Consider the following 14,928-nt stretch of genomic DNA (forward strand, 5'->3'; position numbering starts at 1 on the left):
CACTCCCATACACACACACACACACACACACACACACACACATATAGACCCAATTACTGACAAACCCATATTGCGCAAGCAAAAAAACACACAAACACACACAAATACAGGCTAACATACAATATAACACACAAACGACCACACTCACATACATACAGACACAAAACTCGATGCAAATAATATTCAACTACATCTCGATTTATAACTATTCATATTATATATTCTCATGCACAGAAGAACCCCTTGTTGAACATGTGTCTCACACACACACACGCACGCACGCACGCACGCACGCACGCACGCACGCACACACACACACACACACACACACACACACACACACACACACACACACACACACACACACACACACACACACACACACACACACACACGCGCTACATCCAAAGGAGGCAGCCTAGGGTTAAAGAGTTCTGTGTTCTTATCCTAATGCATTCCCTCGCCCCATTGGCCGAGATGCGTGATGTCACGGAGGAGACAGTCTTATAAAAGGCAGTTCATCACACCCAGCAAGCAGAGCTCCACAGCAACCACAGCTGCCAACATCTCCCCCTCTGCTCTGCTCTGCTCTGCTCTGCCGGCTCTGTGGAGATACCACCAGCACACTGGATAACTTTGCTCCCCTGATCATGTGCAGAGGACTAGATGCACTGCCCCTCACCTGTCTTGAAAGGTATGTTTAGTTTTTTCTGCTAGTTTTCAGTGTATAAGTTTTGCGTTAGTTTTTATCAGTTAGTTCTCTCTCTCTCTCTCTCTCTCTCTCTCTCTCTCTCTCTCTCTCTCTCTCTCTCTCTCTCTCTCTCTCTCTCTCTCTCTCTCTCTCTCTCTCTCTCTCTCTCTGCATAAGCAGTACTGAAACCATGCTGTCGTGAAACACAGCTTTCTCTTGTGGTTTCATGGGGAAGTTGATGTGGGAATGCACCCAATTCTAAAGCGATTCTCTTTCTTTACCTTTCACTCCTCCAGGGCGAAGCAACTGAGAGCTCTGTTCAGTGGCTTGAGGCTCAGGCAGGACCACACCGGCATCATGGGACACTCGAACAAAGCCAACACGCAAAGGTATGAATAAAAAGACAAGGAGGAAAACAATGAGCTGCTATTCCACCTCCACCATGTCTGATACAGGTCAGCCATCTGTCTCCGTCCATGTTTCTAACCTTGCTTTCTTCACCTGTCGCAGGTTGAACAGGAACGAGCCCTTGAATTGGAGCCGGTCCTTCGAGGACCTTCTGTCCAGCCCAAGTAAGTAAATCTCTCCTTGACATGCAAAGTTTAGACGCAGTGTTTCAAACTTTTCACCTTAAACTCTCAAAGCTGCTAAAATCCTAATCCTCTATTGCCCCTCCTCCTCGCTCTCTCTCCAGATGGACTGTGTTTGTTCAGAGCCTTCCTGCACTCCGAGTTCAGTGAGGAGAATATAGCTTTCTACCTGGCCTGTGAGGACTACCGAGCCACCAACACCTCCCAGCTGCCGGCTAAGGCCCAGAAGATCTACCAGGAGTTCATCAGCGCGGACGCACCCAGAGAGGTAAACAGCACAGGGGCGTGAGTGAGTGAGTGAGTCAGTGACCATCGGGTGACTGGATGATACAAGCGGATACAATCCTTGTGTGGACATAAGTACATAATGCAAACAATGATTTATCACATCATGACTTTTTGTGTGTGTGTTACATTTTTTTGGGGGTTATTTTTAGAGTTGTAAAGAGTTTTAAAGAAGCCTATAGCTACTCTCCACTCAAGTTGTTTGATTCCATAAACTTGGTCTTGCAACCTAACTCGACAGTTAGCTCGGATAAACGGCATCTGCCAAACGACTCAATGTAGCATCCAGCGTGAGGCGGTGATACCCACTGTTCCCCCTAAAGCGCCCTGCTGACCCTGTGGTACTAACAACACCGTACGTCTTCCCCTGGCAGGTGAACCTGGACCACGCGACCAAGGCGCTGACCCGCGACGGGCTGGGGCAGGCGGGCCCCGCCACCTTCGACCTGGCCCAGGCCAAGATCCACGGCCTGATGCAGAGGGACTCCTACCCCCGCTTCCTCAAGAGCCCCGCCTACCTGGAGCTGGTCGGGACCGCCAAGACCCGCTAAACAGACGGCCACTCAAACAGCTGCAACCGATCAAACTGAAGCCCTGCCACAGCCGGCTGGGGGCCCACCGGCTGGGGGCCCGCCAGCCGGCCCTCGGCCTACCCCGGCAGCCACGAGACGCAGGGGGGCCCTCGTCTCAGGGGGGCCCTCGTCTCAGAGGGGCCCTCGTCTCAGGGGGGCCCTCGTCTCAGAGGGGCCCTCGTCTCAGGGGGGCCCTCGTCTCAGGGGGGCCCTCGTCTCAGGGGGGCCCTCGTCTCAGGGGGGCCCTCGTCTCAGGGGGGCCCTCGTCTCAGAGGGGCCCTCGTCTCAGGGGGGCCCTCGTCTCAGGGGGGCCCTCGTCTCAGAGGGGCCCTCGTCTCAGGGGGGCCCTCGTCTCAGGGGGGCCCTCGTCTCAGAGGGGCCCCCACTCATCCAGGAAGGGGCGCTGCTGGACGGGGGGCACATGAGACTCTAGACCTCTGGAGGAAGCGGCGTTCCAGAACGACGTTACCACTGAACTGATTTATTTATTGCGTGTTCAGTGAACTCATTGGATGTGAGCCACGTGTGTGAAGGGCTGAGGACCAAAGCCACCTCAGTTTAAGCGAAGCGTAGGCCCAGTGTACTATTGGATGATTTACCACTGAACTGATTTATTTATTAAAGTATACAGTGAACTCATTGATATGAGTTCACTGTATACTATATGAAGGATTGTTTGCGATTGCCAGTTCAGCTCAACTAAAGCTTTTACCAGATTCTGGAATGATTTACAACTGAATGTATTTATTGAACTGTACAACGAGCAGAATGTCAAATTAAAGCTTTTACCGTTAGAAGCACTACCTTTTTAAAAGGAATATTTATTATTTGTTATTATTTCTTAATATTATTATATTTATATATTATTAAATATATATTTTTACAACACTATTTAAATGTTTGCTGTTTCAAATGAAAATAATGTTTATCACTATTTGATATTTTTTTACTCGAAATGCTGGATGCAAAAATTTGCTGAATAAAAATCCTTACTGTGTTCGGAATAACGATATAGTGTGTTTCTCTGAGGGGTTCAGTGTGTGGATGGATGGAGCCCCCTTAATGAAGCCTTACGCACAGACCACAACGACGGTGGGTGTGTGTGTGTGTGTGTGTGTGTGTGTGTGTGTGTGTGTGTGTGTGTGTGTGTGCCATCCAAACAAAGAGGAATCACCGTCACATGTTTCTCACCAGCAAACATCTGTGTGGAGGGCGAGGGGCGGTCTCCATGACGACGGTGCAGTCGCCTAACGTGTGTCTGCACGTGGGGGGAGGGGGGCTGTGACTCACGTACACTTCCATTCACTCCCTCCCGTCCATACGTCCATCCTCTCCGAGGTCCACCCCCCCCCCCCCCCCCCTTCCTCCTCCTACGCTCCTCCACCTCGCCATGGCAACCCAGCGGACTAGCCCCCTGTGTAGACATTTACATACCGGTGTGTGTGTGTGTGTGTGTGTGTGTGTGTGTGAGTGAATTTGTGCGTGTGCATGTGTGTGTGTGTCTGGATGTGTGTGTGTGTGTGTGTGTGCGTGTGTGTGTGTATATATGTATAATTGTAGTGTGGTATGTGTTTGTCTAACGATGTGTGTGTGTGTGTGTGTGTGTGTGTGTGTGTGTGTGTGTGTGTGTGTGTTTAACACTCTGTACTTGTGTTTGTTTGTGTGTGTGTGTGTGTGTGTCTGTGTGTGTGTTTGTTTGCGTGTGTGTAAGTCTGTGTCTGTGTGTGTATGAGCGTGTGTTTGTTTGTGTGCGGGTGTGTGTGTGTGTGGTTGTGTGTTTGTGTGCATGTCTGTTTCTGTGTGTGTATGTTTGTGTTTGTTTGTGTGAGTCTGTGTCTGTGTGTGTATGTGTGTGTGTGTGTTTGTGTGAGTCTGTGTCTCTTTGTGTATGACCGTGTGTGTGTTTGTTTGTGTGCGTGTGTGTGTGTATGTCTGTGTGTGTGTGTGTGTGTGTGTGTGTGTGTGTGTGTGTGTGTGTGTGTGTGTGTGTGTGTGTGTGTGTGTGTGTGTGTGTGTCTGTGTGTCTGTGTGTGTGAGCGTGTGTGTGGGCTCTCGATATGTCATACAAGGGGAAATAAGTTTGGCATCAATAACTCTCACACAGTGTGGTGACTTTACATTACCACAGCCCGCCGTTCGGTCACATGAAGCACTTCCTCCTCCAGGTTTCGCTAACCCGCTCAACTGGGACGAAAATAGTGACTTTTGGGGTAGGGATTATCTGTCAGAAAGAAACATGATGTAGTGTCACAGAGAAAACCAAAAATAGAGGAAGGCCTGAATGACTTGAAGAGACTGTTGGAAAGTACAGAAATCCTCAGTCAATGTTGTCATTGTAGTTCAATCAAATTTAATCAAATTAAATAGATTTGGAAATATTCTGGTAAGATACAGATGTGAAAGAAGCAATTAAAAAGTGATTAATGTCATTTATCATCAATTTCCAATTAATATCCCATTTATTTCACTCTATATATATTTATTTATGCTAAATCTTGTTTATTTAGGTGACGATTGCTGGATTCGGAGGCAGATGGTATGTTACGGTGTAAGTGTATAGTCCCTACTTTTAAATAAATTGGAATACAATGATCTTTCAAACAAAATATTTATTATTTAAAATAACCCAAATTAATCTAATCCTCTGCTGCCTCATTAAAACATTCCCTTCTCGTTGCACATATGTTCCCTCTTCTATCTGATAAAAATACCCCTTACATCTGGGAAGTCATTCTTTAGACTAGTCCATGATGAGCGTGGGTCACATGGAGCCGAGTCTCTCTGAGTGTCACACAGTGACAGTCATCATGGAGCCGTTGGAAGTCTCTCTGTGTCAGAGATATCATTGGGGACTAATAAGTTAGAGCCCGATGGCCTGGTGGCCGCCTGAGTCACACCAGGCCTGCTCATACGCCACGAAACGCGGCCGATAGATTTCAAAATTACACTTAGGTTTTCAAGAGTGCATAAAAAAAACGCATGAGAGCGCCAAAGCCATGGTTACCAGGTTGCCAAGGGAACAAACTGGGCAGCGCTGAGCAGCGGTGACATGTGCGGAGACAACGTGAATCACGACATCACGTGCGGCGGTCGTATTTTTAAACGCAAGATTGGTTTAAGAACCACGTTTCCGCACCTAAACCTCTCGTCACTCCTCTCTGATCCCATAAAACGGTTTATTGATTTGTGGTCTGAGCATTACACCTTGGGCCCCTACTCCTCCTCCTGTCGTTACCGCTGCTAATTGGCGCCTACTGTTGCTCTCCTGTCAAAGTAAAGGTCCACGAGGGAAATACATCGATCGTGGCGAAGATGAGTCACTGTGGTTACAGTTGAAGTCGTAGCCTACAGTAGACTGCGTCTTGACTTTGACAAGGTATGGCGTACAGCACGATGTTAATTAAAGATCTGTTTTTAGTTTGTTTTTATTAGCAACACTTTATTTTCTTAATACATAACACATTAGGTCCAGAAGTCTGGAACCAGGGAGCGTGGTTGGATGTTTGATTGGTTTGGTCTGGGGGCTGGGTTTCAGTGACCCTGGAAAACCCAGGGCAGCGGGGAACACCCCCGGATGGACCTATAACACTCCCCTGGACCTTTAAATTTACATTTAGGGCATTCAGCAGAAAGATTTTATCCAAAGCGACTTACAATAAGTACATTTGTCATAAGAAGTGCATCAATATATCGCTGTCGGTACAGAAAGGATGTTCATAGAACCAAGTGCAAGTAGGCCTACCACAATCGCTAGGCTAACCAATTCCCCGTGTTACAGCCATGATAGCAGGTAGGCCTACTGCAGTTGCTACACAGTTAAGTACTATAATACAATACAATACAATACAATACAATACAATACAATACAATACAGTGTACAATGGTGGCCAGAAGGGGGAGGGTGGCTATGCAGTGTCGAGGTGGACCCTGAACAGGTGAGTCTTGAGTCCTTTTCGGAAGATAGTGAGCGACTCTGCGGTCCTGAGAGCGGCAGGGAGCTCGGTCCGGCTGAGGTCCCGGGGAACACCCCCTTCCCCCTGGCCCTGGCAGCGCCGAATATTAGGAAGAAGAAGACTTTCGACATTTTAAAAGGACCCCTCCCAAAACCTCTCTGAAGCAGAAGTAAAAATAGGTTTGAGGAGTTCCGGAGAGCTTCAACAGGAATGGAAATGTAGGCTACAGCCGAAATGTGTGGATGATTAATTTATCTATTTATTGGATTGACAAAATGATGTACTGGTTGTTCAATGTGTGGGTTTATTGATTGGATAGTAGGTTCTCATTGGGTGTTGGATGTTAAACCATTCAATGTGAAACATTCCACACATATAGGCCTAACAGGCCTATATCATGGACTGTAATGTAAACGGTCGTTAATTTCATCCCAAATAAACACATGTGGGATATTGTTGTTACATGCCATTCGTCGACTTATTGAGCCTGAAGGGAAAACGTGGCCGACACGGAGATACCCTCACACCGTTAATAACAGAAAGTCAGACCTTGCTTCTTCATTGTCCAGCGTAATTGTTATTGCCGTGTAAACGACCTCACTTGTAACCGTACTGAAGCACCGTGCAACCAACGTGTGGAAGGTGTATCGGCGTTTTCATCCGTGCGGTAGGCCTAATTACAATATAAATTGTATTCACAGTGTGCCATAATACGTTCAAGATTCTTTGTGTAGGAAAATACCTGCTGGCAATGAGCACGAGAATATCTTCAGTCTGAAGCACAGATAAGCAAGCGCTATATTAAGCCAGTAGTCTTCCAAGTTTATCTCATTACATTTATTTTAAATTTAAATTAGAAAGATGCTATGGCATACGAATGATATAATGATTAATGATGTGTGAGTTATGTATTTGCATACATAGCCTATTAGGAAACCTCGACGGCGGGGCCTGGCTCCGTTCTTCTAGTGGGGAATTGAGATGGTCAAAAATAATCATTTCAAATAAAATCAAAATGTGCACGATTTCATGTGTAAAAGTATCGTCGTCCCAACGCTCGGATTACGTTTATTTAGAAAGGAAGGGCCGTCTGATATGGGCGGGAATACAGCCTGTATATAAGTAGGCCTATATTCTGACTGTATTATCTGGAAAGGTGCCTGGGTGCTGTGTCCCGTCTGGCTCGGGAAGGATGAGAAGAGGAGATATCATCTGGTTGATATCATCTGGAAGGCGACACGGCGTGGCGACGAGGTCCCACATGAAGTTCAAAAATGACCCGGAGTTTCTTTACATCCATTTCAATTTTTATTTGTTTGAGAGTTTCAATGGTGTCGAACAATCACGTTGGTGGGTCTTAGCCCTAATATCTTTCAAGTCTTTTCTGACTGAGTCTGGAAACTAGAGTTATACTGACCTCTGTCGGGAAAGATAGGCGTTGATACAAAACCATCAATATCTTAAAGTAAGTAACAGCAATCACTAGCAAATGAATAATCGTAAATAATCTGTTGGTAATATTTAGATTTAAATAGGCTAACTTACTTTTATTCTTCAGTTATAAGACATTGGTCATTATTCACTCAGTGCAACAGTAGGACTTTTACAACCCCCTATCTTACATTACCTGAAGACAAACTTTGCACCGCGACAGCAGTGATAAAGTACCTGTTGCAGTACAGTATCCTGCCACTAGATGTCATACCATCGTCATACACCAACTGTAGCTGTACTGTCCTAAGAAGGGGGAAGGGGGGGGGGGGGGGGCTTGCGTCTACAACAGGCTGCCTGCTACTGAACAACATAAACGGCTGCAGTATTGGGCTTGTTTTAATGTTGTATTCAATGCTCTGCCCTGTATGGATATAAGTGGACGTTTATCGGGAGTATTGCATGATTATAGAGACATGACAACACGCGTGTCTTCAGCTACGTGCGTCATCGGAAACCCTACAGCATCCATCCCAGCCCTTCGGGTGTCTTCGTGTCGTTGAACAACGGAGAGAGTGGGGGGAAGAAGCTAAGGGATCACTTAAAGATCGATTTAATTGTTCCCAATACATCGATCAATCAGTCCGTCGCCCAGTTCTTCCAACCTCAAATGACCTCTGGGCGCAGACTCGCGCAAATCAGCGTGCGCGTGGCGATGTTGAGCGCGATGCGCATTCGTGCGGGTCACTAGCGTTGTCATAAAACAAGTGTGGCGGCGGTGACAAGTCGCACGCCGTCGTTGAAGCAATGCCAGGCGTAACAAAGTACAATTTAGTGGACGATGTACACGATTTGAGGATCCCCATGCACAACGAGGACGTGTTTCAACATGGGGTGTGCTTCGAGGCGAAGGTAAACGTATTCCTGCTGCAACAGATCATTTGAAGTGACACATAGTGGTGTCATGCAGTTATTATTATGATCATCAGTACGCTTTCTCCTTCTGGTGGGCGATTTGAGACTGGACCTTATGATGCTAGCTGGGAGTATTTTATGTTCATAGAATTAGGATTTCTCTTTTTCTCTTTTTCTTTCTTTCCTCATGGAATGTGCAGTACATTGGCAGTTTGGAGGTGGGTCGGCCAGGCAGCCGAATGGAGATAGTAGCTGCAATGAGGAGAATACGGGTAAGTGACATAAGTGACCCTTCTGAACTAGTAACTAGGTAACCAACTATTGATAACCGACCCGTACAACTGTTTGTGTTTGTGACATTATTGTGCATCGTTTTTTTTTATATTCTTTTAAAACAGAAAATGTTTTCGTGAGCACTCTCTCTCTCTCCCTCTCTCCCTCTCTCCCTCTCTCCTCTCTCCTCTCTCTCTCTCTCTCTCTCTCTCTCTCTCTCTCTCTCTCTCTCTCTCTCTCTCTCTCTCTCTCTCTCTCTCTCTCTCTCTATCCCTCTATCCCTCTATCCCTCCATCCCTCCATCCCCAGACACTCTCCAACCCTTGCCCCCTCCCCCCTCTCATCCTCTCTCCCCCATCTCTCTCTGTTTCACTTAATTTGCTATGCATATGTCTAAAGAACCCTTAGTCACTCCCACCTTCTGCATTAATTATTATCCATGGGAACCAGTCTGTCATGCATCCTGCTGATTTCTAAGACATGATATTAAGGCTCTGTATTTACACTGTATAATGATGTTAAGGCTCTATATACTGTATAATGATGTTAAGGCTCTATATACTGTATAATGATTATGTTAAGGCTCTATATACTGTATAATGATTATGTTAAGGCTCTATATACTGTATAATGATTATGTTAAGGCTCTATATACTGTATAATGATTATGTTAAGGCTCTATATACTGTATAATGATTATGTTAAGGCTCTATATACTGTATAATGATTATGTTAAGGCTCTATATACTGTATAATGATTATGTTAAGGCTCTATATACTGTATAATGATTATGTTAAGGCTCTATATACTGTATAATGATTATGTTAAGGCTCTATATACTGTATAATGATTATGTTAAGGCTGTATATACTGTATAATGCCTAAATCATGAGATACGAGGGGATTACAGTCTGTGAGATTATTCTCAGAATCTCAAGCGAGCGTTGGTATCTCCTCCTCGTCCGTCACAGTCTCCTAACTCCAGATTATACTCTGAACCATCAGTTCCTTCCTGCCCTCGTGGTCTAATCCAGCGCGCGGCGGGACGCTGTGTCCCCGTAGCGGCCGTCGGAGAGGATCAGCGTGTTGTCTGGAGCCGTAGGGGGGGGGGGGGGCAGCTGGGCTGATCGACAGGAACAGATCCTCTGATGTCAGCGGGAGGTGGGGCTGTACCCCCCCGTCTTAGTGGGTGACCCCCCCCGTCTCAGTGGGTGACCCCCCCCGTCTTAGTGGGTGACCCCCCCCGTCTCAGTGGGTGACCCCCCCCGTCTTAGTGGGTGACCCCCCCCGTCTCAGTGGGTGACCCCCCCCCCCCCCGTCTCAGTGGGTGACCCCCCCCCCCCCGTCTCAGTGGGTGCCCCCCCCCGTCTCAGTGGGTGACCCCCCCCCCCGTCTCAGTGGGTGACCCCCCCCGTCTTAGTGGGTGACCCCCCCCGTCTCAGTGGGTGACCCCCCCCCGTCTCAGTGGGTGACCCCCCCGTCTCAGTGGGTGACCCCCCCCCGCCCCCCCCCTGTCTCAGTGGGTGACCCCCCCCCGCCCCCCGTCTCAGTGGGTGACCCCCCCCGTCTCAGTGGGTGACCCCCCCCGTCTTAGTGGGTGACCCCCCCCGTCTCAGTGGGTGACCCCCCCCCCGTCTCAGTGGGTGACCCCCCCGTCTCAGTGGGTGACCCCCCCCCGCCCCCCCCTGTCTCAGTGGGTGACCCCCCCCGCCCCCCCGTCTCAGTGGGTGACCCCCCCCGTCTCAGTGGGTGACCCCCCCCCCCCCCGTCTCAGTGGGTGACCCCCCCCCCCCAGTGCGGTAACACCACCCACCCATAGCCTGGAAGGTTGTCTGTGTGAGGTTATGATGCTAGTGTAGTTAAGTCTGGTGTAGACTAGTCTAGTTTGGGGTGGTAGTCTATATCACTACAGTAAACTATATCACGTACCCACACTGACACACACACACGCACACACACGCACACACCGACACACACGCACGCACACACACGCACACACCGACACACACACACATACGCGCACACACACACAAACAGACACACATTATTGCGCACACACACACACACACACAGAGAATCTCAGTTTATGAACAAACGCACACACACACACAGACACGCAGGTATGCGCATAAACACACAAACAAAGTACATAAGAGGGAATCAATATTATAGACTGTATAATTGTTTGCCTACTGATGCGCCAAAAGCAGGTAGAGCTGAGCTGCTGAGGCTCCGGGTGCGTCTGTGGAGACCAACGGCTCCCCCAGCGTTGGTCTCCTCTCCCCCAGCGTTGGTCTCCTCTCCCCCAGCGTTGGTCTCCTCTCCCCCAGCGTTGGTCTCCTCTCCCCCAGCGTTGGTCTCCTCTCCCCCAGCGTTGGTCTCCTCTCCCCCAGCGTTGGTCTCCCCCAGCGTTGGTCTCCTCTCCCCCAGCGTTGGTCTCCCCCAGCGTTGGTCTCCTCTCCCCCAGTGTTGGTCTCCCCCAGCGTTGGTCTCCTCTCCCCCAGCGTTGGTCTCCTCTGCCCCAGCGTTGGTCTCCCCCAGCGTTGGTCTCCTCTGCCCCAGCGTTGGTCTCCCCCAGCGTTGGTCTCCCCCAGCGTTGGTCTCTCCCAGCGTTGGTCTCCCCCAGCGTTGGTCTCCCCCAGCGTTGGTCTCTCCCAGCGTTGGTCTCCCCCAGCGTTGGTCTCCCCCAGCGTTGGTCTCTCCCAGCGTTGGTCTCCCCCAGTGTTGGTCTCCCCCAGCGTTGGTCTACTCTCCCCCAGCGTTGGTCTCCTCTCCCCCAGCGTTGGTCTCCCCCAGCGTTGGTCTCCCCCAGCGTTGGTCTCCCCCAGCGTTGGTCTCCTCTCCCCCAGCGTTGGTCTCCTCTCCCCCAGCGTTGGTCTACTCTCCCCCAGCGTTGGTCTCCTCTCCCCCAGCGTTGGTCTCCTCTCCCCCAGCGTTGGTCTCTCCCAGCGTTGGTCTCCTCTCCCCCAGCGTTGGTCTCCCCCAGCGTTGGTCTCCCCCAGCGTTGGTCTCCTCTCCCCCAGCGTTGGTCTCCCCCAGCGTTGGTCTCCTCTCCCCCAGCGTTGGTCTCCTCTCCCCCAGCGTTGGTCTCCCCCAGCGTTGGTCTCCCCCAGCGTTGGTCTCCTCTCCCCCAGCGTTGGTCTCCCCCAGCGTTGGTCTCCTCTCCCCCAGCGTTGGTCTCCCCCAGCGTTGGTCTCCTCTCCCCCAGCGTTGGTCTCCTCTCCCCCAGCGTTGGTCTCCTCTCCCCCAGCGTTGGTCTCCTCTCCCCCAGCGTTGGTCTCCTCTCCCCCAGCGTTGGTCTCCTCTCCCCCAGCGTTGGTCTCCCCCAGCGTTGGTCTCCTCTCCCCCAGCGTTGGTCTCCTCTCCCCCAGCGTTGGTCTCCTCTCCCCCAGCGTTGGTCTCCTCTCCCCCAGCGTTGGTCTCCTCTCCCCCAGCGTTGGTCTCCCCCAGCGTTGGTCTCCTCTCCCCCAGCGTTGGTCTCCTCTCCCCCAGCGTTGGTCTCCTCTCCCCAGCGTTGGTCTCCTCTCCCCCAGCGTTGGTCTCCTCTCCCCAGCGTTGGTCTCCTCTCCCCCAGCGTTGGTCTCCTCTCCCCCAGCGTTGGTCTCCTCTCCCCCAGCGTTGGTCTCCTCTCCCCCAGCGTTGGTCTCCTCTCCCCCAGCGTTGGTCTCCTCTCCCTCAGTCTCTCCCCTGCGTGTCGGCCTCACAGGGCAGAGGCTGAAGCCGCGGCCTGTTGGGTATCGGCTCTCTGACCTGGGCTCGTTGGCCCTGACGCGGGGCTTCTTGAAGGAGGAATCACTGTCCGTGTCATGCGTTGGTCTCCGGCTATGTAGCGCCTGTCTGAAAGACTTGACACCTTAAGGAAAGCGAGCGTAGGACCATAGCATCGTTCTCAGCACACACAGTTGGGTTGAGAGAGTGCTCTATTTCTTCTTATTATAGAGACATATTATCTTGTCTCTATAATGAATTGAGATGGAGATAGCATTCCGTATACACATGCTGCTGGTGACCAGAGCTTCTCCCTCACTGCAACACGGACGCTGAACTCACAACGCCTTCTTCCATAATATCTCCATACAATACGCACGTTATGTAGTAGTATGTTTGTGTTGAGCAAAGTGAGACAGCCTTGGCTGTAGATCAAGTTTAATTTAATTTAATTTAATTTAATTAGATTTATTTAAAATTTGAATTGAATTGAACTGAACTGAACTGAACTGAATAAGATTCTCCTCTCTCTGCAGTACGAGTTCAAACTGAAGAACGTGAAGAAGAAGAAGGTCAACATCATCGTGTCGACGGACTTCGTCCGGGTGATCTTGCGTAAGAAGAGGAAGGTCAGTCGTGTGCAGCGGATTTGATCCTCTTTGTTTTCTGGGCGTTGGGTTCCTGAAGGTCTTCATGTTTGTGCCCTGGTGCTTGCAGAGGAAGGAGTGGTCCTGGGACGACAGCGCCGCCCTGGTGGCCCAGGACCCCATCTACAGGTGATTAATGACCGTCATCGTTAGACGCCATGAAGGGAACGCCCTGTAGAGGAGGAACAGGGCCCGGCCCGACCCAGCGGCCCCCTGCTGGCCAGGAGGGCCCCTGGGTCGGGGCCCTCCTGGCCAGCAGGGGGCGGTGTCTTGTCATTGTGACCAATAGGAACCCAGCGATTGCTCGCTGCTTTCGCATCGTGAAGCGTCTCTCTTTAATCTGCCTTGAGGGTGGAACGGGGTCGTCCGTGGTGTTGGAGGTCTCGATGTAGAGGCAGCGCTGTTCACAGTCAGAGGGGCAATGTGCTCCTGGGCTGCAGTGTACCAGCCCACCCAGCGGGCAGCAGCCGACGTTACTCGCCCCTGTTGCTACGATGCGGGACCTTTAAGTAACCGATAAAACAACAACATGTTCCTCTGCTGGCTGCGGGGCGTACGCTAACCACGTGTCTCTGACGCCCCGCCTCCAGGATCTTCTACGTGTCCCACGACGCTCAGGACCTGAAGATCTTCAGCTACATCGCCCGCGACGGCCAGAGCAACGTGTTCCGCTGCAACGTCTTCAAGTCCAAACGAAAGGTAGGGCAGCGTCACGGCGCCGGGACAGTTCGCAGGCGCAACACGTAGCCGCGCGACATGCAGCCGCCCGACAGGTAGCCGCCGACAGGTAGCCGCCCGACAGGTAGCCGCCCGACACGCAGCCCCCGACACGCAGCCGCTCAACACGCTGGCGTTACCCCCCCTGGAGACACGCTGGCGTTACCCCCCCTGGAGACACGCTGGCGTTACCCCCCCTGGAGACACGGGTTCCATTCTGACCCTGTGCATCTGTTTGGTTCTCCGTTGTGGTATGACCCACTGTCCTGTCCATAAGGAACACAAAGATATATATATTATCCTCTAATTAGGATATTAGTTTGACTAACACCACAACACAAACACACACTCATACAAAACAACGGACAAAATACCCAGTAGTTATTAATACCCAGTAGTTATTAATACCCAGTAGTTATTAATACCCAGTAGTTATTAATACCCAGTAGTTATAAATACCCAGTAGTTATTAATACCCAGTAGTTATTAATACCCAGTAGTTATAAATACCCAGTAGTTATTAATACCCAGTAGTTATAAATACCCAGTAGTTATTAATACCCAGTAGTTATTAATACCCAGTAGTTATTAATACCCAGTAGTTATTAATACCCAGTAATTATTAATACCCAGTAGTTATTAAGTCCTGAGATGTGCCCAGGCACTCGGGGGACTCAATGGGAACAAGCCTTTGGGCTTTATTGTGTTATCCCTGACTAGTTATGTATTTTAATGTATGACACAGGGTGCTGTTTCATATTTTATATAAAAAATTAAATCAATCAATAAATCAATGAAACTGACCGATGTGATGTGAATCATTAGGTACCTTATCTCTCAATGCTAGATTGAGCCAATAAAACCCCTCACACACCCACCCTAACACACACACACACACACACACACACACACACACACACACACACACACACACACACACACACACACACACACACACACACACACACACACACACACACACACACACACACACACACATCAAGGAGATAGCTCCCTCCATATGCATTACGGACCTTGACTGTGGAAATAAATGATTTGCATGCTCCCATCCACACCTCTCCTCCACAGAGAGAGAGAGAGAGGCTCCTCTTCCTCCTCTTCCTCCTCTTCCTCCTCTCTCCTCT

General features: G+C 50.0%; 2 protein-coding genes across 2 annotated transcripts in view; both read left to right on the forward strand.

Moving 5' to 3' along the window:
• The first annotated feature begins 522 nt into the window (after positions 1-522).
• On the forward strand, positions 523-3,142 carry LOC115549500 (regulator of G-protein signaling 5-like). Its single transcript, XM_030364745.1, has 5 exons — positions 523-694; positions 988-1,080; positions 1,202-1,263; positions 1,386-1,549; positions 1,941-3,142. The coding sequence occupies exons 1-5, from the start codon at positions 651-653 to the stop codon at positions 2,115-2,117; spliced, it is 540 nt and encodes a 179-aa protein (XP_030220605.1). The 5' UTR covers positions 523-650; the 3' UTR covers positions 2,118-3,142.
• Positions 3,143-7,858: 4,716 nt separating this feature from the next.
• The window catches only part of LOC115549402 (carboxyl-terminal PDZ ligand of neuronal nitric oxide synthase protein), a 27,431-nt gene continuing 20,361 nt past the window's right edge, over positions 7,859-14,928 (forward strand). Inside the window, exons 1-5 of the mRNA XM_030364550.1 lie at positions 7,859-8,434; positions 8,638-8,709; positions 12,956-13,048; positions 13,137-13,195; positions 13,657-13,765. Of these exons, the coding sequence (XP_030220410.1) occupies positions 8,330-8,434; positions 8,638-8,709; positions 12,956-13,048; positions 13,137-13,195; positions 13,657-13,765 (438 nt within the window). The 5' untranslated portion in view covers positions 7,859-8,329. The remainder of the gene's footprint in view (positions 8,435-8,637; positions 8,710-12,955; positions 13,049-13,136; positions 13,196-13,656; positions 13,766-14,928) is intronic.

Source organism: Gadus morhua, chromosome 8 (genome assembly GCF_902167405.1).
Source record: "Gadus morhua chromosome 8, gadMor3.0, whole genome shotgun sequence".
Taxonomy (NCBI): Eukaryota; Metazoa; Chordata; class Actinopteri; order Gadiformes; family Gadidae; genus Gadus; species Gadus morhua.

Bases quoted from the DNA above. Each gene is read 5' to 3' on its own strand.
- LOC115549500 (XM_030364745.1), top strand. From the start codon at position 651: ATGTGCAGAGGACTAGATGCACTGCCCCTCACCTGTCTTGAAAG. The intron at 1,081-1,201 runs GTATGAATAAAA...CACCTGTCGCAG, and splicing joins AACAAAGCCAACACGCAAAG to GTTGAACAGGAACGAGCCCT. The intron at 1,550-1,940 runs GTAAACAGCACA...TTCCCCTGGCAG, and splicing joins GCGCGGACGCACCCAGAGAG to GTGAACCTGGACCACGCGAC.